Genomic DNA, 21,154 nt, shown 5'->3' on the forward strand with positions numbered 1-21,154 from the left:
TGAAACTGACTATTAGTTTGGCTGTATTGAGTATTGTTTATCGTTTTGAGGCGGGAGAATTTTCATATTTATAATTTTCTCATGTCTTGTAAATGTTAGGTTTTTTAGTTTCTCAGGTTTTGGACCTTTTTTTCACCTGGGTGTAAAATATCTCACCAGTAACATATGGATGATAGTTGTTAAGATGTTTTGGGAAGTTATAATCATTGGGAGTGTATTTGAGCTCTTTTTACTTTGTAGAGCTACCGAATGCAAAGCTTCACCTATTTCTTCTTTTTTCCCTTGCCCATTTTGAATCAGAAAATTCTTAACTTTAAATTCAGTTGCTTGAGGTGCTTAGATAAATAAACTGTGTGGGTCTTCAAGATCATACTTGCATGGATTTTAAGATACGGGCTGTTATTTAAATTATGTTAAAGCATTCTTGCGTAGCCTTGTAACTATCATATTTTGGTTTTCTTGTTAGGCTCGTGTTTCCATGAAGTCATATCATGTGTTTATCCAGAATTCTGGTTTGTAAATATATAGATTAATTATTGCTGGAAAATATCCCACTTGAAGAAGTTTTCGAGAATCTTAAATGTACACGAGAAGGTCTGAGCTCTGTTGCGGTTCAAGAACGCTTGGAACTGTTTGGATACAACAAACTTGAGGAGAAAAAGGTCTGTCCATGTTGTAAATGATCCTATAGAATAGTTTGCGTTATTGTCTCTATATGTTTATATGTTTACAGTTTGTTCTTTTATTTTATGGATTAACACTTTTCAGATAACAATGGAGCACTGGATTTCTATCTTACATGTGCCTACGTGCACATGTATTGAGACCATTAATCTGGTGCAATTCACTGTGGTTGGGGGGACTCATGTCCCTAAATATCACCCCAATTAGATAATCCCAACCATCCATCTGTAAACTGCAGAGAGATGGTTAAAGAAACAAGTTGGAAATGGCCCATGTTCAACAGGCAAAAGTCCATTCATTGGTTAGTAACTTAGGATAATCAAATTGGTACTGTACGCATGACATGTGTAGGATGTTGTGCTCCATAATTTCCTGAGAATCACCGCTTCCTGTAAATTAAATACACATGGCCATGCGTAAAGTAGGGAGCTCTGCTCCTCCTTTTTGTATGAAGCACTGTTCCCTGAAACACACACACATACAAAGAGATCGATAGGTAGGTAGAAGATAGAGAAATCGATACTACTTACCCGTTAACACTACTATATTTATCTTTCTATTCTTCATTTCACAGGAGAGTAAATTCTTAAAGTTTCTTGGGTTTATGTGGAATCCTTTGTCATGGGTCATGGAAGCTGCAGCTATCATGGCCATTGCTCTCGCGCATGGAGGGGTAAACTTACACAACTCAATCTTGCTTCATCTTTTGATGAGTGAAAAAATTGCAACCAGAGTTTAATTATCTTGATTCTATGTTTGGGAAATTTTTACCTTGCAGAATAAGGGTGGAGATTACCAAGATTTTTTTGGCATTCTGACATTACTTATTATCAATTCTACCATTAGCTTTATAGAGGAAAATAATGCTGGGAATGCAGCTGCAGCACTTATGGCTAGGCTGGCTCCAAAAGCCAAGGTATCTCTCCTTGCATTTTCATCTATGCTGAAGGCAGATTGGTACACTGTCCATGCCTTTGTGCTAATTGGAAATCCTGTTCGAAAATGCTTTCATGTGGTTTTTTTAATCTATATTTCTTCTTATCAGGTCCTACGAGATGCGAAATGGAGTGAAGAAGATGCTTCTGTGTTGGTTCCAGGTGACATAGTTAGTATTAAACTCGGAGACATTATTCCTGCTGATGCGCGTCTTCTTGAAGGAGATCCTTTAAAAATTGATCAGGTATCTTGTTACTCTTTATTGTGAACATTGCTGTAATTTAAATAATATTCGAGAGATGGAAGCGTATTTGAATTTAAACTTGAAACAGTATAGCATGGGTACTGGTTGCTTTTTATTTTGTTTTACATTTTACAGTCTCAAGAAATTTCTCCCAGAAATCAAAGAGCAATGGAATAAAAATATAAAAGGTTGAAACTTGCAATGAACATTGGATAAGCTCACCTGGTTGATTTTTTTGTTTGTTTGTTTGTTTTTGTTTTTTGTTTTAATTAAGCTCACCTGGTTGATTGAAATCAGGACTATTGAGGAAATGCTGCATTGAACTTGAAAGGGGCCTATTTTCATTATTTCCTGCAATTTTGGTCAAATTTATAATAATTCAATTTGGAAATGTACATATCTTGGGCAATCTGATCATGGGTATTCAGAAAACAAATTGCCCTGGAATTGGCATATGGTGTTGGAAAAACATGTGCTTTTATGATGAAATGGGCATTAAGAGTCTTCAGTTAACATATTCAAAAGTGACTTTTCAGTCTTCAGTTAACATATTCAAATGTGACTTTTCAGTCTGCTCTTACCGGTGAATCGCTGCCAGTAACCAAGAATCCTGGTGATGGGATGTACTCAGGTTCAACATGCAAGCAAGGTGAAATTGAAGCAGTTGTGATTGCCACAGGAGTTCACACTTTCTTTGGGAAAGCAGCTCATCTGGTGGATACCACTACACATGTTGGGCATTTCCAGCAGGTTAGTATTTATAATTTCAACGGTTCTCTTATTTTCTGAAAGTCAACACAGACCCAGAACATACGCTTCGAAATCTAATATACTCCGATGCCACACTTGGTTAGCATTTGCAAAGCAATAGTTTTACAACTTTTACCATGATGCCAATGAGTCGGTTGATGTTTTAATATGCGTGTTATATTTTTGTTTGTTTGTTTGTTTGAATTATCTCTTTATGTGTGTATTGGATGAACACCATATTGTTTGATGTTTTTCAGGTTTTGACTGCGATTGGGAACTTCTGTATTTGCTCCATTGCTGCGGGGATGGTTATTGAAATCATTGGAATATATGGGGTTCAACAGAGGGGGTATCGTGTTGGTATTGATAACCTCCTTGTACTCCTCATTGGTGGAATCCCAATTGCAATGCCAACTGTACTTTCTGTTACGATGGCGATTGGAGCACACCGCTTATCTCAACAGGTTTGTTGATCAATATTCATAGTGCTGATTTGAAATTTCCCAACCAGTGTTAATAGAGAACCTGAACTCTCCTCATGAGCGATATTTAAGAAACTAATTTGGATCCTCCCATGGTGCAGGGTGCAATAACAAAAAGAATGACTGCCATCGAGGAAATGGCCGGTATGGATGTGCTATGCAGTGATAAAACTGGAACATTAACACTTAACAAGCTTTCGGTGGACAAGAATATGATTGAGGTTATACTTGTGTTCCCTTTTAGTTGTAAAATGTGAAAAAAGAATATTGGCTTAGAGTTTCATCCCCAAGATCTTCTGAGCATCAAAAGTAGAAGGGCCATGAAAGAAGATACTACTACTTAGAGCAGTTGGTCAAATTTATTTTTGGATAATTGCTGACTAAAATTTTGATGTCATTGCAGGTTTTTGCTAAAGGAACCGACAGGGATTCAGTTGTGCTGATGGCTGCAAGAGCTTCAAGATTGGAGAACCAGGATGCCATTGACGCTGCAATTATTTCAATGTTGTCTGACCCTAAGGAGGTAATTGATGTTGATAAAGTTTTTAGGTTACAAGCACAAACTGTACCTAAAAAATCATCTTTTTTTTTTCTTGTTTCTTTAATTCAAGAATTGAAGCAATTTGTACTTTACTATGATTTTTCTTGTCATGCTGTGTTGTGGTAAATAGAAGAAGAAAAATTCCAGCAGAAAACAGAAGAAACTCGAGCTAGAATAGATCTAAACCCAGTTACCGGCTCTAGGCCTCACTTTCCAAACAAAACTCATTCTTTATTTTAAGGAACTAATTGCTAGAATAGATCTAAAACCCATGTTAATCTGGAAAGAACTCACATCAGCCAAGCCTCTGCAGAATACCCTCAAAAAACTCTTAAACAATTAAAGAAAAATCCCCATAAACCTTCTAAATTTAAAATGGACGAATCCTTTTTTTTGCGGATGGCGGACCTTGGATGGGCCCACTGCCAATGCTAGTATGAGACACCATGGTGATGCCCCCTTTTGTTTGAAACTCTTTTCTTCATCCTCTGGTAGGTCTTTGTAGAAAGGAGTGTCTTAGGACTAAGTGTTACGAACCCGAACGGTTCGTAATGTGATTGATCTTCTTAGAGGGAAGATCAGCCTCTTGATCCACTTCGAGGGAAGGATCGGTCCTCCTTTGTGCAAAAAGACACAATTGATCTAAGATAGTTTCTTCCTTGATTTCCATTAAATGTAATATGTGCTTATATAAAGCACTTACAGATAAAGATAGAAAGACCGAGTGGGACCCGTCTAGGCACGTAACATTCCACCCCCCTTGAAATCAACCTTGTCCTCAAGGTTGGAGATTAAACACTGGCCAAATAGCGAAAATTGAGATCTTGCGTAGAACTTTCCATAATTCATCTCTCTTCTCTTCTTTTTTCTCGCTCCCTTTCTTCTTCTCTTCGTCTTGAGATTGGTCACCATTTCGTATGTCGTCATCAATGGTTGAGGCAACTCCATTTTCATACCGATCCCATGGAGCCGTTCATCAAAGGTCCTTAGTTTTGTTATTTTGGAATGATTTGGATGTTGACGCAGGGATGATTGTTGATGGGAATCTTTTTGATGGCCTTGGACAGTTTGAGATGAACAATAGGCTCTTCGGCGACGCCTTTTCTTTTGTGGCTTTTTCACCTTTTCTTCTATCTGATTTTTTTCGCTCTTCTTCTTTTCTCCCCTTTTCCTGTTTCTTCTTTTCTTTGTTGTCACACAAGCCTTCTCGACATTGCTCCCGTTGAACTCTTCATTCAACTTCTTCAAACATGGGGCTCTTCTATCTTCACACCAAGCGATAATGTCAACTTGTTGAAATTGGCATTCATATATGCTAGATGCCTTTTCATCTCTCTTATATCTTCATGCCATCAATCCATTATTTCTTCGATTTTCTTCGACATGATGACGGATCGTGCCACTCTGATACCAAATGTTACGAACCCGAACGGTTCGTAACGTGATTGATCTTCTTAGAGGGAAGATCAGCCTCTTGATCCACTTCGAGGGAAGGATCGGTCCTCCTTTGTGTAAAAAGACACAATTGATCTAAGATAGTTTCTTCCTTGATTTCCATTAAATGTAATATGTGCTTATATAAAGCACTTACAGATAAAGATAGAAGGATCTTGAAAGATCTTATGATAATAAGAGAAACAACTACAAATAACGATAGAAAGATCTTGAAAGATCTTATGATAATAAGAGAAACAACTAAATAAAGATTATTTTAATCTAAATTAGCATCCTAATATATCCCCTTTTTTTATTGCATCGGTTTGACGTGCACCTAATGACGCTCATACTTTTTTGGATAACCAATAAGGTGAATTTATTTATTCTCTGGTAGAGGATCATTGGATAACCAATAAGGTGAATTTGTTTATTCTCTGGTAGAAGATCACCAGTGTAAAACCTGCCTATTGTGGTCTTCTTGATATTTGTGCGCTATAGTTTTAATCTTTTCATGTATATTCGGATTACTGTGTTTATTTTTTCATGTGGAACTTTGCTGGAAATCTTATGACATGCTTTCATGATTTATTGAAAGGCACGAGCGGGCATTCAAGAGGTTCACTTCCTTCCGTTCAACCCAACTGACAAGAGAACGGCACTTACATACTTAGATAAAGCTGGTAAAATGCATAGAGTGAGCAAAGGAGCACCAGAGCAGGTACAAAAATTTCCAAGCTCATGCTTTGGAATTTAATGTCTAAACAAATAATACTGGGTGACCAGAATATCATACAGAGGTTGTTCATCTTACTTGCGGAAACAAAACAATTGAATAGGCAAAGATAGTATTTAAAAATTGGAATTTGAAAAAAAAAAGCTTTCACAAACAATTGTCTCTGATGTGATTAGTTGGATAGTGACTCAGCGAATTGGTTTGACTAATTCCAGTAAGTGAATTTATCATTGTGTAGATTAATTGTCACTTTTTTTACAGCAAAAACATGTCAAATTGCCACTTGAATGCGAGCGAGCTTTAAAAATATCTTTCTTCATCTATTACTTTACCTGCTATTCATCTCAGTAAAATATTCCCATTATGATATGAGTGTTCTAATTGGATATCAATTGCTCCTTGATGTAGCATTTGATGAAATTTCCAGCCTCTTACATGGCTTCTTCCAGACAGCTTGGCAAGCCATTGGGTGGACCGATTAGATTTATACATAGATGTGTTCTCCCTTCTTGTTCCTTCTAGGGGCATTCTATGCCTCTTGTCTTTTATTTTGCTGTGTCTAGTTTTCCTGTTAACAAATTTACTATTCAACATCTGGAATTATTCTGTTTTGTCATCCATTCATCAAAAGAAGGTTTTTTTAACACAACCATTCATGCATATACCAAATATTAACACAATTGACTATTTCACTGTAAAATTGTATCAAATTGTTGAATTCTTCTGCCCCCATTCTTTTAGATTCTCAATCTGGCATTCAATAAGCCGGACATTGAACGACGTGTACATGGAATAATTGACAAATTTGCAGAACGTGGGCTTCGAGCACTTGCAGTTGCCCGTCAGGTAATTCAGCTTTTAACTCCTGAGATATTTATCTAGTTGGCCGAGGGTCTTATATTTTCAGTCCAAGGCATTTGATAATTGGTTGGACTTTCCGTTTCTTTAGGCAGTACCTGCAGGCACTAAAGAAAATATTGGAGGGCCCTGGGAATTTGTTGGTCTTCTCCCTCTGTTTGATCCTCCTCGCCATGATAGTGCCGAAACAATTAGAAGGGCTCTGGATCTTGGAGTGAGCGTTAAAATGATCACAGGTGTGCATCACCATTAGATGTTCTTTCTTTTCCAAACCTGCAATTCCCATGTGCATGTTGCTGTTCTGGAACTGACATAAACAGCCTCAAATTTCTGCCAATATGTTATTTACTGGATTGATATGAGCGTGAGCTCTCTCTCTCTCTCTCTCTCTCTCTCTCTCTCTCTCTCTCTCTCTCTCTCTCTCTCTCTCTCTCTCTCTCTCTCTCTCTCTCTCTCCACGGCCTATTTACAGCCCGGGGTGGGGGGGGCAACAAATGAATGCTTTAGATCATCCTAATAGGCGGGCCGTATTATGTATTTGTGTGTTTCTGTGTATGTATATCTGTGTGTTTGTCACTGCAAATGAATTTGTCAACCTATTGAATTACTATAATAGAAATGATAATATCTGTTCAACAAACTTAACATTTTTTTATCATATATGTGTGTGTGTGCGCGCGCATAGTTTCCAAAATCCTGCTTTCAAGTTTGAATGTTTTTCTGATTTTTGAACTTCTGGTCGATGCTGCTTTGTTAAACACACTTGCACTAAGTTGTTCATTCTCGGAAATCATTACAGGTGATCAATTGGCAATTGCTAAGGAAACTGGGCGTCGACTGGGAATGGGTACAAACATGTACCCGTCTTCATCTTTGTTGGGGGAAAGCAAGGATGAGGCAGCTTCATCCCTACCAATTGATGAGCTTATAGAGAAAGCCGATGGTTTTGCTGGGGTCTTCCCTGGTAAATCTGGGTTTCATATTCTTTGAGTTTTTTGAATTTATCTTATGATTGTCTCTGATTCGATGTCTTTGTCCCCAGAGCATAAATATGAGATTGTGAAGAAACTGCAAGCTAGAAAGCATATCTGTGGAATGACTGGTGATGGTGTCAATGATGCGCCCGCTCTAAAGAAGGCAGACATTGGAATTGCAGTGGCGGATGCAACGGATGCTGCTCGTAGTGCTTCTGACATAGTTCTAACAGAGCCTGGGCTGAGTGTAATCATTAGTGCTGTTTTAACAAGCTGTGCCATTTTCCAGAGAATGAAAAACTATACGGTAAATCGGGCATTTCTACTTCATGAGCAGTTTTTTATTTGTTTTGTTGCTCAAATCAGAGGCCATGTGTCTGCTGCCAGCCTTCCAGTGAGTACGCTTATTATATTTTGACCTGTATTAAGACAGTTTGACTGAGGAAAATATCTTTTTTGTGTGCAAAGGATAAGGAAAGACCTAGGTTGGTGATGAAAGAAATCTCCTTTAGATATGATCAAAATATTGCATGAACCAGCAGTTAACATCATGGTTCTCCATATCTTACCATTGCATTAATTGGTTGATTGCTCAAAATGATAAATAATGATGCAGCTGTATTTAAAGTCAAAGAATCATGCATGCAAGCAATATTAATCGATGAAGGCTTGTTAATATTTATGTGAAAAAAAGCCTCCAATGGTTGAAGAAATATATATATATATATATATATATATATATATATATATATATATATATATATATATTTCTGTAACTCAAATATGGATCATTTAGTAATTTGTTAACTAGCTAAATCTTGTGACCAATGGTTGAAGACAGTAGTGCTTCAACCATTTTCATAACGATTTTCCAATGCTTCATCTTTGAAAATATATATATTGTCAGTCATGTACACAAGTATCTCGATTGTTTTATTTCATCATTTACTACTTTTATTCTTGAAAATAAGCGGCGTTATGGTTTTTTTGCAGAAAAAAAAATTGGTGTATCATAATTTGTTGTTCATCAGGACAATTTATTTCTTGTTTAATGAAGGAAAAATGTATTTGTCCTTAATATATTTGTATGCCTCTAGATGCTCTGACGATTTCACTTACTGTTCTTTGTCATGCAGATATATGCTGTGTCTATCACTATTTGTATTGTGGTAAGTTATCAATTGTACTCTCTCTCTCTCTCTCTTCCATGTTATCCAAAATAATTCTTTGAGTAAGTCTAACTGCCATGAATTGTGATATATGGATATGCTAAAATACTATTTGTGCAGAAGTTATATGTTTAAAATGCAATAACTCTACCAGCATGAAACAATCACTTCTCTTTGACATCTCGGGTTTCTGTGAAACAGCTAGGGTTTATGTCCTCCATTCATGGTTCTTGTCATTGCCATTCTTAAAGATGGTTAGCAATAATCTCTTTTGCTTGAATTGCCTGAATGTTTGTGGAAATTGTTTTCAGCTTCCATTTTGCTATTGGTTGCCTAATGCTGGAATCTTTGTTTTCTTTTTGGCCTTTCTTTTTTATTTTTCTAATTTATGAGCTCATTTCCAGGTACTATCATGACAATCTCCAAGGACAGGGTCAAGCCATCACCACTTCCTGACAGTTGGAAACTGACTGAAATATTTGCAACTGGAGTTGTCATCGGCACTTATCTAGCTCTCATGACCGTTTTATTCTTCTGGGCAGCTTATGAGACTAATTTTTTCCCTGTAAGTACGCCTCTTGGTTCTTCATTGCTGTAATTAGGACTTCACCTTTCACTCTGTTTTAACACTTTTTCCTTATTTCTTTCCATAAACTAAAAAAACCAAGGAAGTAGGATTCTTCCCCGGGAGCCTTCGATTCCCGCTCTGGCAACCTTTAGTAGGATTCTTCCCCGGGAGCCTTAGATTCCCGCTTTCGATCCCCGCTCTGGCAACCTTGTTCAAAAACCCCTTTTTCTTGCAACGAATAAAAAATGTCACTGTCCATGGACAAAATACATTGAAGGGCATTCCCACAAAATCCTGGTATCTGTGGAAACGGGTTGGTTTTTCTTCTACTGCCTGGGATTTCCTTGGCCTACATTATTATGACTGTTTTTAACAAACAAGATGCCTGGATCCTCGGAATTGGTAAGCAGGTGTTTCATTCTCTTCATCCTCTTTCAAAATCTTCCAACCAATTACTCTTGCAGCTTTGGTTTGCATTCTTTAGTTCTGCTGGTAATTTTCACGCCTTGCAATTGTCACAGAGTTTTCACTGTTCTCACTACTTGCATCATGTTTTCTACACCTGTGCTCTGTGATTAAGCACTACCACTGCATTTTCCGTTAGTGGACCATAACTGCCTTCTATGGGCCACCTACAACATAAAATGTCTTCTATACGCATTCCTTCACATTGAGATAAATGCGCATTTCACGTGTGCACACATGAAGTGTCTTATTCTCACTTCTTACTTTCTTTTCAGAAAAAATTCCATGTCAAAACCCTCAATAAACATGAGCTAAATAAGGATGATACGGCGGCTGTGAAAGCAAACCAGGAGATGCTGGCATCTGCAATATATCTTCAAGTGAGCACCATTAGCCAGGCCCTAATATTTGTGACGCGCTCAAGGGGCTGGTCCTTCCTGGAACGGCCAGGTCTTCTGCTTGTTTCTTCCTTCATCATTGCACAAATGGTAATCGCTTTGAGACTTTCTGTGGTCCTGCTTCATTTTGATTGCTAAAGTTAGAATATAACCATAGCAACTGGTAGACCTCGAATGGATCATTGGTTATTCAGTAAATCAACAGCCATCCATCCGCGAAATCTGTTATTAGAAATAATCAGAAATGGATTTATTGCCACAATCAAAACTTCCCACGGTTTTGTAAACAATCAATCCATTGAAACCATGATCATGAGCGAGCGTGTAAATTACTCTTGAAAGAGTCTTGAAAGAGAAGCAGATATAGGAAAAGTTAGCTATGCTTATGTAAACACAAACTTCTGTTTTGTTTTCAGTGGTTCTTCATTATTATACCAATGTTGTTACTGCTTGTTTCCCATTTCTGTTCTTTTCTTAAAACCTATGTTACACATTTTTTTTCTTCTAGAACTTTCGTGTCGGTCATTTATGTTTTCATATCCTCACTCTGTGCAACAGACAATTTATCATTTCTCATGTGTTATTCTATTTTCGTCATTTCCTATTTCCATTAATTTGTTTTGAATATTCGATGTTAGAACAAACCGGATGCCCTCTCTTGTGCAGGTTGCTACTGCCATATCTGCAGAGGCAACATGGGGGTTTGCTGGAATACAAAAGATTGGTTGGCGTTGGTGTGGAGTTGTTTGGCTCTTCAATATTGTAACTTACATGTTCCTTGATCCTATCAAATTCTGTGTTCAATATGCACTGAGTGGAAAAGCCTGGGGTCTGGTTCTCGATCAGAGGGTCAGTAAAAAAATTTTTTTTTTTTTTAATGGCTCTTCAGTAAATTTAAATTCCCCTACACAATCCTCGTTGTAATCTTTTGACTTCCCATCAAATAAATGTATTTCATGTTCTTCATTTTCATGTCTCTTTCTACAATTTCTTTACTACTGTCCTTTCTATGTTCAACCAGACCGCATTCACAAACCAGAAAGACTTTGGTAGGGAAGCTCGGGAGGCTGCCTGGGCACGTGAGCAGCGTACACTGCATGGCCTCGAGTCGATGGAGACAAAGATGTTTGCTGACCAGAGCATTTCCAGAGACAGTAATGTCATGGTTGAAGAAGCTAAAAGACGTGCCGAGATTGCAAGGTTAGTAACACATACTCTCCTTCTCATCTACCAATGCCTGTATCTCGACCTCTGATAAATGGATGATGTCGGCCGATTTTTGATATGGTCATTCCTTTAGAAAGCCAAGGGAGTGCAGGTATCGTTTCCCCATTCAGTAAATTACTTCATATTTTTCTACCTGGAACTGCCCTCCCTGTCTCTTTGTATGGTTGGAAAATTAACTACATTGTTTCCTGTTCAAAACCAAATTTACTGTCTAATGAATCCATCACAGGTTTGAATCGCGCGAACCCTCATTGTCACCATCTTTCTTATTGTTGTTTTTGCAGGATGAGGGAACTTCACACTCTGAAAGGCAGGGTGGAATCATTTGCCAAACTGAAGGGCTTGGACATTGATGCCATCAACCAGCATTACACTCTCTAGAAGTTTTCTGAGGACTCCTACCTTCCTCAGCCACTCGTCTTGATCATCTTACCCATTTCCACTATCGTGCTCCATTGTCATGGTCATGATAGCCAATTAAGCACAATTGCTTTGTAGATTTGTGAAAAGTCCTTAGAGAAGGACTTATATATGTGTGTAGATTAATGACATGTCCTCTTCTATGTCCCTTGTTTTCTATATAGTTTGAGGTGGGTCCGGGTCGCTTTCTTTTCTGGGTTAAAAAAATGTCCTCACAAATATGTATTTATGAGTTGCTATAAAAGTTGCAAACCACAAACTTAACCCGAACCAAGTGAACCTATGAACTAGGTAACATGTAAGGGTCCTCTTTGCCCATAATCACTACCAGGGAAATGATAGCACCACACCCTTGACACTTCTTTCTTCATTTCACACTTATCTTACAATAGCCAAGAACAACAACCAATCATAAAAATGTTTGTTTCCATTATAAAATGTAGGGTGTGCAGATATCATCTGGCCCATTATATTCATCAATTATCTACGATATTTAATTAGAGCCGTTGGATTCATCATCGTATCATAAAATTAATTGATGTGCATTCTCCTGTTCCTCTATTCTTGTACCAAAATTACAATGGAAACTAGCATCATATGAGGGCACATAAAAAAAAATCATGAAAATACACAACCACCTATTCCCTCTTTACATGGGGTGTTTAGATCTAAGGAAAATAAAATTTTACATGGAAAAAATAAATTCCACCCAGTCCGGGATCTACTAGGTTTGTTATTTTCCTTGAAATTCATGGAAAATTTTCAATTTTGGGGCAAAAAGGAAATGGGTTTAGCAGATGCTGGAAAACTCACTAATGACAGCTCGGAAAATGATAAGAGGACCAGAGGAATATGATCCCTGCGGAAAATACTGAAACGAGTAGAGGGAGCCAAAAAAAGAAGGGAATAGAAGGAAAAGTGGTCTGAGAGATGAGGAGAGGCAAGAAATCTGTAATAAAACACCACGCACCTTCTAATCTCAGTAGCCATGAAAGAAGGCCTGTGGACCCCAAAAGAGAAACAATGCATTCGTCTTTTACAGGCCAAACCAAACAACCCAAATTCTCTCCTCCAAATCCACGCTTTCATGCTCAGAAACTCACTTCTCCACACCAACATCTCCCTTCTCACCAAATTCATCTCAGCCTGCTCCGAAATCGTAGCCGGAGTCATACACGCCCGCCGCGTGTTCGATCATCTTCGTCACACCCAAGACTCATTCCTCTGCAACTCTATGATCAGAGCTCATGTTCAGAACCACCAATTCGAGGACTCATTCACCCTATACAGAGACCTCAGAAGAGAAGGTAGTTTTGCTCCAGACAACTACACGTTTCCTTTCTTGGTAAAATCTTGTGCCTCCAATTTGGCTCTCCGAGAGGGCCAACAGCTCCATGATCATTTCCTCAAGATGGGTTTCTGCTCTGACTTGTTTGTTTCCACGGCAACGGTTGATATGTATGCAAAATTCGGAAATATGGAATATGCGAGAAAGGTGTTCGATGAAATGCCTCGAAGAAGTCCAGCTTCATGGACTGCCGTCATTGTTGGGTACGCAAGGTCTGGTGAGATGGGCATTGCGATGGAGTTGTTTGATCTTATGCCTGATAAGGACACTGCGTCCTTCAATGCTATGATTGATGTTTTTGCCAAATTAGGAAACATGGACTTTGCACGCAAATTGTTCGATGAAATGCCTGAGAGAAACGTTGTCTCTTGGACCTCGCTGATATCTGGTTACTGTAAGAATGGCGATTTAGATGTGGCTAGATCGCTGTTCGATGCAATGCCAGAGAAGAATTTGTTCTCTTGGAATTCGATGATCAGTGGGTACTGTCAGAATAACCAACCCCATCTAGCACTGGAGTTATTTAGAGAAATGCAATCTGGTTCATTGCTCGAACCGGATGAAGTGACCATTGTCAGCATTATTCCGGCAATTGCTGATTTGGGTGCTATGGATTTGGGTAGTTGGATCCATGGGTATGTCAGGAGAAAGAGATTCAATAGAGCGAGTAGCATTTGTACAGCGCTGGTAGATATGTATGCCAAGTGCGGGGACATTCGGAAGGCACGGCAAGTTTTCAATGAAATGCCTGAAAGAGAAGTAGCTTCTTGGAATGCCATGATCAATGGATTTGCCGTTAATGGGTGTGCCAAGGAAGCATTGGAGGTGTTTTCGGAGATGCGAAAGGGAAGGGTGAAGCCGAACGAGGTAACGATGATTGGGGTCTTGTCTGCTTGCAGTCATGGTGGTCTGGTAGATGAAGGGAAGAAGTGGTTTAAGGAGATGGAGGGGTATGGAATTAGTCTGAGAGTAGAGCACTATGGGTGTATGGTGGATCTTTTGGGAAGGGCAGGGTGTCTAGAGGAAGCCGAGGATTTGATCAATAGGATGTCTTGTGAGGTGAATGGGATAGTGTTGAGTTCTTTGCTGTTTGCTTGTGGGTGCCATGGAGATGTTGAGAGGGCTGAGAGGGTAATGAGGAAGGCATTCGAAATGGAGCCTTGGAATGTGGGGAATTATGTTATGGTGAGGAATATGTATGCTGGGGAGAGGAGATGGGGGGATATGGAAGAGGTGAAAGGGATGATGAGAAAGAATGGGGCAAAGAAAGAGGTTGGGTGTAGTGTAATTGAAGTTGATTGTAGGGTTTGGGAGTTTGTAGCAGGGGATAGAGTGCATCCAGAGTGGGGGGCAATACATAGAGTGTTGAGGCATCTGTGGGTACAGATGAAGGGCCAAAGTAGGGTGGAAGAATACCAATTGGACATGATATGTTGCTAGGAATAAGGCATATATTTAGGCTAAAACCAATAGAGATGAAATTTGCTAGGTAACAAAGGGAAAAGCATATCGAGAATCAAGGCAGATTGTGAAAGTGGTGGTTATCTTTGATAATACCGTGGCTAACTCAGATTTTCAACTAAATGAAGATGGATACTTCAAATTCAAGTTTGAACCATCTAAGACTGCAGTGGGAATTTGTGGCTGCAAGAAACATAACACCCTGACCCATTTCTCCATGAGTGAGTGATCTTCCAACCTTTGAAATGGGGAAGGATTTCTCCAATCTCGATCATCAGTGGGATTTTTTTCCCGGGGCAGGTCCATTTGTTGTTTATGACATTAACTTTGTTGTTTATGACATTAACGGCAACCAAAGAGTCAGATTCTATCCATATGCTTTCCACATTCTTCATATTTGCAAGGAGGATACCATTATAAATGGCCTGGAGCTCCAATTCCTGAATTTCTTCAGGGATAGTGCGAAGGGAAAAGAAGCCTTTGATGCAGCTTTTGGAGTCACGAAGGATCTCCCCTAGGCCTGCTGATGCATCGTCAAGGACGCATCAGTGTTTAGTTTGGTGAAGTGGTCATCAAGTGGCACCCAGATGCAATTTTTGGGGGATAATTCTTTTTGGAAACAGGGGAGATTGGAGTTTTGAGCAAACTGTTTGTTCTGGATAGTGGGGATATCATCAAAACGAAGGTGTTGCATTCTATCTTTGTGGTGGTGGATAAGATAGTTCTGAGAGTTTACTGTTTACGAGTTGATGATCGGTCATGGATTCGCCTGTTTCTTTCAAGCCATGGGAAGTATATTGAAGCAACAAAACTGACTATAATGGCGGCAGCTGCTTGAGCCTTGAGTTTTCAAGGTGGTTCTAATCGACTCTTCCTCTTTTAGAAGGGAGTTGCTGGGTTTCCAAAACACCATAGAACAGTGCCCCAGATCCACAATGAATAAGAACATGAGAAGAGATGGTTGAGGCATTCAGAAGCTGAATTAGAGTGGGCAAGTGGTTGAGGTCTACCCGATTTTTTGAATCATGAAATTTTATTGAATAGCAAAAAGAGAACTATACCGAGATGGTCAAGGAAGAAAACCGCTTTTAGCTTTCAAAGTTCCCTTCAGCACATAAAAAAGTCGCTAGTTTGTGCAAAATTTTCATTTCGGCTCTGTTTCTTTCAATGTAAAATGGGCATGAAACAAATATTATGCCCACTTTTAAATGAAAAGGTGGGCATAAATTCTATCTAACATGAATTGATTTTGCCTTCTCCGAAAGTTTCAAATTCACTAAAAAAAAATTAAAACATTGAAAAGTTTTTCCTGGAATAGGTTTAGGAAAAGGGAATCTTGGAAAAAACGGGCATCAACCGGTGGAGCCACGTCCACTAAAAGACTACAAATGGAGGGAGTTCAAATCCCCCATAAAAGCAATAAACACACATTAAAAAGGATAAAATCAACAGTCATTTCCAGGCCCCTTTTTATTTTCCAATTGAAATCCCGTTTTCAAAGTGTTTTCCTGAAAGTATCAGTAAACAAAATAAGTTGACAAATCCAATGTCTTGCGAACAATAATTAAACAAAAAGAACCATCCAACCATTGTATAGGTGACCATCCGTTTCAAATTCACCAAGTAAATGTGCCCATCCATCTCATCCAACCACAACTATTTCTAACATAATATAAGTAATACAGATAACATAAAGCAAAAATACACTGAAGACAGCAGCATCTGTCGAATTTTTCCTCCGCTAAGGTAAGAACTGTAACAAGCGCCTCCTCTGCACCTGTTAATTTCAAAGAACAAACTACTCATTTATTTGTATGGGATTTCATGAATATAAGAAAGTGTGAGTAGATGACATAAGCCTTTGAAAATAAAATCCGGTAAATAAAAGTAACTGACATAAGGCTTTCAACATTTTCACCAACGCAGCATTGCAACTTCTTTTTCCCAGTACATCTAGAGAACTGACTATCCAGTATATCCAGTATATCCGATTGCTATCTTGCATTTCCATGCCATGTATGTGACCATTAAGTTACTGATTACATGAAGGCACGGCTTAGTCTAATGGTGGATGTCATAATATGTAAAAGCCAATCAAGAGATTGAACTCAAATTTCTAAATAAAGAAGTTTAGGAGTGCAATTCAAATATCCGGTATCTATGTTGGTTGTTACTACCATCCAACATCAAATTTCATAAAATCAGAAAGCGCACATCACTCATTTGTCCCAAGGAAGCTTGTAAGCCAACACTTCTCTTTCATAACTCAACTTCCTACTTTTTGACAGTTGTCATATTCCCCTTTTGTCAATCGCCCCAATGTGTACTAGGGCATCTTGCATTCATTCTTCCGTCCAATTATCTCAGCAATACCGATGCCTTAGTTCTACACCTTGTTAGTTTCTTCCATCTGGGCCTCGAGCATAGAGATAGAATGGCTCATTTCATGAAGGTAACCGTGTCCTACTATAGAAAAGAACCTTCAAGTCAGTTGCTTCATCACTCAGACCTGTTTGGAAGTTCTATTGTGTTTTCAGTTCAATATAATCTCCTGATCTTTATTCAATATGCAAGGTATGTTATCATTGAGCATTTTTTTTGTTTGAACTTGATACATGGCTCCAAAAAGAATTGGCCGGTCAATCTCTTCCTGCGCCTTTCAAGCAATGTTCTCCAGGTTGATTTTTTGCCAGGACTCCTCATTTCATGCATAAATTTGGATTGCACTTTCAAACTGATTTACATCATCCTTGCCTTGTAACAAGAGTTATGTCTTCTTTGTTTGGTCTTCCAACAAATGCATGTTGAAACATCAGGCATCAAATAGCTTTTGATTGTACCAAGAGCACTGGTTAAACTTCACCAAATTAAAAGGTTTTTGCTCCGATAACTCAGTTAACCCTCTATGATTTTGTGATCATCTTCTAACTCATATTGAGTTTTCATGTGCCACATTTAATCCATTAGCATGAGAAAAGGAATGGGTTAAATTGAAAGTTTAAATTTGATATTTCAGGACTTCAAGAACATCAGAAAATGTTTTGGGAACAATAGATAGAGGAAATGGAAACTTCGAAAGTATGAATCAGTAGAATCACTACGGCAAATATAAATGCAACCCAAGAAAGCAAATCAACCAGAAAACAAAGATTGACCTGACCTCTGGTTACACAATACAATAGATTTCCACTAAACAGAAACTACTGCAGTTAACAGTTCACACAAACAACTAAAAGCAAAACGACCTTAAATGAATCCCCATCCAAAGCCCATGAAAAGATACAGATAAACAACAAAACTCCACATGCCCATCAATCAAAACAGGAATAGTCTAATATTATGTAAAATCCAATTCTAAACTAGGATAAAACCTCACAAAAACTACAATTTAATCTCCCTTACCCCCTTACCTGGCTGAAATCTTACTATGCAGCGATCATGCCCGTCTTCCTCGCATAAGCAAAAATCCCACCGGCTTCAATAACAGGTCCGGCATCTCCAATTGGCTTCAACCGATACTCCTTCCCGGTTGTGTGATTGATCAACCTGCACTCATCAAGCTCTATAGTGACGACATCCCCCGTGGAGCACTCCTCGCACAACCTGCCCTCCGATTCCAGTGGGTATACCTGTTGAAGTATAAATGATTAAATATCACCAAATCTAACAGCTTAAGCTTTTGGAGTAATTGGTTATTTCACAATACCTTTCTACGTGCCTAATTGGCCGTAACAAAAACAAACAAAGAAAAAAACAGAAACAAAAGGGGAAAGGTTGATTCGAGGCAACCGGACCTCCCAACAGTTCAATTCGAGAGGAACCATAACTATCCTGAAACAAAGTTTCTATTTTTGCTATAAAAATTTTCCCTTTTTCATTACAATAAAACAACTTAAAGTCTTAAATACAACACAAAGGTTGCAACATCACCAACCCAATTACCCATTTACATGACACATAACAAGTAACCAACACCCACTTACATAAAACATAACAAGTGACTAACACCCACAAATCTAAAATGCATAATCCTACATAAACTACTTTGTAACTAAATCATATAAACCATAACAAGTACATATCATACCTCCCCAGTGGCGACGGAATTCCTGAAGAAAATCCGGGCATAAGACTCGGCAACGATAGCCCTAACGCCGGAGGCGCCGAGGGCGACGGGGGCGTGCTCGCGGGAGGAGCCGCAGCCGAAATTGGCGCCGGCAATTATGATTGAGAATTGGGTTAGGGTTTGGCCGGGCTCGATGAATCGGATGGGGTAGGAGGAAGGGAGGCCGATTAGGGCGAGGGCACCGAGTTTGAGGTATTCATCGGGATTGGAGGGGACTAGTGTTAGGTGCTCGGCTGGGATTATTTGATCGGTGTCGATGTTGTCTGGGAGGACGTAACAGGGGCCATGGAAGGTGGTGGTGGTGGTGGTGGAGGGAGGAGAGGTGGTGGATGCAAAGGGGGTTAGAGGAGAAGGAGGAGAGTGTTTGAGAAGTGTTGTGAGGGGAGAAGTGGTTTTGGGGATTTTTAGGGAATTAGGGTTTGTGGGGAGATGGGGATGAGAGAAAAATGATGATGATGATGATGATGGGAGTTTTTTAGAGGAGAAGGACGTTAGTTTTGAAGAACAAGCTACTGTTCCTGCTGCCATTGCCACAGCCATGCTCTCTCTCTCTCTCTCTCTCTCTCTCTCTCTCTCTCTCTCTCTCTCTCTCTCTCTGTGTGCCGTTGCACAGAAACCTGACAGAAAGCGCACAAAAATTAACAGAAACCACAGAACTATGCGTTTCGCTGCAGGGGAAGTCAATAGAAACCTGTTAAAACAGAAACTGTGAGAAACTAACATGTAGAATGATTCCAACATAGAACCTAGTCTAAAATAAGTGGGTCCAACCCTCTGAAGTCAATCAAAATAAGAAAACTACGACAAACAGAGAAGCTGGACAATAGCAATGCCAATCAAATTGTCACAAATATAGAGTTGCCAAGATAGAATTGCCAAGATATAAATCAGGCAATCAACATAGACTTGACATAAAAGCTACATATGAATGCCAAATCATGTTGCCGTGAGAATAAATAATCTTAACCCCTAAACCCTATTCCTAACCCTTAAACTCTTTCTCCCAGCACAAGAGAATAAATACCAAGCAAAATAAATAGCCCGCACAAGAGAATAAATACCAAACAAATACCAAGCAAAACATGTTGATTTGCAAAAAAATAATACGAACAGGTACGAACAAATACCCAAAATATGGTACCAAATACAAAGAAATGAGGAACAAATACCAACCCTAGATCTACCCAAAATATGAAGAAATGAGGAACAAATACCAACCCAAGATCTACCCAAAATATGAAGAAATGAGGAACAAATACCAAATTGTAACAAAACCTGTTGATTTGCAACAAAAAAAAAGTACGAAAAAATATTGTAACAGATCTACCCAAATACCCAAATACTAAAAAATATCGTAACAGAAGATCTATAAACCTTATTTCTAGAACCCTAAATCCATATAAATCATAAACTCTAACCCAAATCTGTAAACCCTAACCTAAATGCATAAACCATCAACCCTAAATTCAAAATCCGAAACCCTAAATACCAAAATAGAATGAAAAAATAAACAGAAAACCAAACATTAACCGGTAATCTAAATCCCTACACTCAAACCCCTTATCCGAAACCCTACATCCAGCAAAAAAAAATCAGAGAGAGAGAGAGGGGTGGAGAGAGAGAGAGAGAGAGAGAGAGAGAGAGAGAGAGGACAGGAGACTTACCAGACGGAGGTCTTGCGAGAGAGAACGAGAAGAGGGGGAGCTTCCTCGTCGACAATGGTGTTGCGAGAGAGAGAGAGAGAGTCTCGAACGACTCGGGTAAAGTCGTGGAAAGGTAAGCTTTCCGATGAATGAGGTGGGGAAAGGGCTTTCCGTGAAATCGCAGAAATCCCTTTTCCACGTAATTTTTTTACAATTTCCACGTAAGTTTAAAAACTTTCCGCGGAAACCAAAGAAACATGCTTTTTGGGGTTTTCTGCGGAAAAAAAGTGGACTTTCCGCAGAAACGAGGGGGAAAGGAAACTAAAAGAACACAGCATTGGGGACGGGGTGGAAGATGAGAAAACAAGGGGTAGACAGACGAGGAGTCCGAAACCTATAAGCGCACGATACAAGTAGAACTATGGCGATAATGTTTTCGCCCCTCTGTAGGATAATGTGCCCCATTAATGTGATATGACATCAAAAAGCGGATAATGCGCCCCTTGTAATGTAATACGCCCCCCTGTTAACGTGATTTGACGTCAAAAAGCTTTAAAGTTTCCGCAATTCACAATGAGAGTGGGGCGCATTATCCTACAGGTGGGCGAAAAATATGATCTCCCCAAAAACCGCTAAAGTCTACCCACATTTCAGGTTAAAAGTGGGGCGCATTATCATCTTACAGTGGGG

At 39.1% G+C, this 21,154-nt stretch overlaps 2 protein-coding genes and 1 pseudogene across 4 annotated transcripts; 2 read left to right on the forward strand and 1 right to left on the reverse strand.

Annotated features, from left to right (window-relative positions):
- Positions 1-533: 533 nt before the first annotated feature.
- Positions 534-12,029, forward strand: LOC143877262 (ATPase 11, plasma membrane-type-like; annotated as a pseudogene). Its single transcript, XR_013250583.1, has 20 exons — positions 534-662; positions 1,259-1,357; positions 1,463-1,600; positions 1,730-1,864; positions 2,435-2,614; positions 2,872-3,078; positions 3,198-3,317; positions 3,500-3,619; positions 5,670-5,792; positions 6,549-6,653; positions 6,757-6,901; positions 7,465-7,629; positions 7,708-7,946; positions 8,776-8,822; positions 9,010-9,062; positions 9,213-9,373; positions 10,117-10,329; positions 10,906-11,088; positions 11,261-11,439; positions 11,751-12,029. The product of XR_013250583.1 is annotated as an ATPase 11, plasma membrane-type-like (transcript).
- A 142-nt stretch (positions 12,030-12,171) lies between these two features.
- On the forward strand, positions 12,172-15,935 carry AHG11 (Pentatricopeptide repeat (PPR-like) superfamily protein). Its single transcript, XM_077379218.1, has one exon. The coding sequence runs from the start codon at positions 12,875-12,877 to the stop codon at positions 14,672-14,674; it is 1,800 nt and encodes a 599-aa protein (XP_077235333.1). The 5' UTR covers positions 12,172-12,874; the 3' UTR covers positions 14,675-15,935.
- Positions 15,936-16,259: 324 nt separating this feature from the next.
- LOC143877263 (3-isopropylmalate dehydratase small subunit 1-like) lies at positions 16,260-20,642 on the reverse strand. 2 transcript variants are annotated; one of them, XM_077379221.1, is made up of 4 exons: positions 20,486-20,642; positions 18,783-19,512; positions 18,106-18,324; positions 16,260-16,472 (listed from the first exon to the last, which is right to left on the reverse strand). In XM_077379221.1, the coding sequence occupies exons 2-3, from the start codon at positions 19,359-19,361 to the stop codon at positions 18,121-18,123; spliced, it is 783 nt and encodes a 260-aa protein (XP_077235336.1). In that variant the 5' UTR covers positions 19,362-19,512; positions 20,486-20,642; the 3' UTR covers positions 16,260-16,472; positions 18,106-18,120. The 2 variants fall into 2 exon arrangements, with proteins under 2 accessions (XP_077235336.1, XP_077235337.1); XM_077379222.1 differs by having other exon boundaries at positions 18,783-19,438; positions 20,486-20,641.
- Positions 20,643-21,154: the final 512 nt, after the last annotated feature.

This window comes from Tasmannia lanceolata, unplaced genomic scaffold (genome assembly GCF_043159265.1).
Source record: "Tasmannia lanceolata isolate RefF3 unplaced genomic scaffold, GAP_Taslan_0.1 ptg000005l, whole genome shotgun sequence".
Lineage (NCBI taxonomy): Eukaryota > Viridiplantae > Streptophyta > Magnoliopsida > Canellales > Winteraceae > Tasmannia > Tasmannia lanceolata.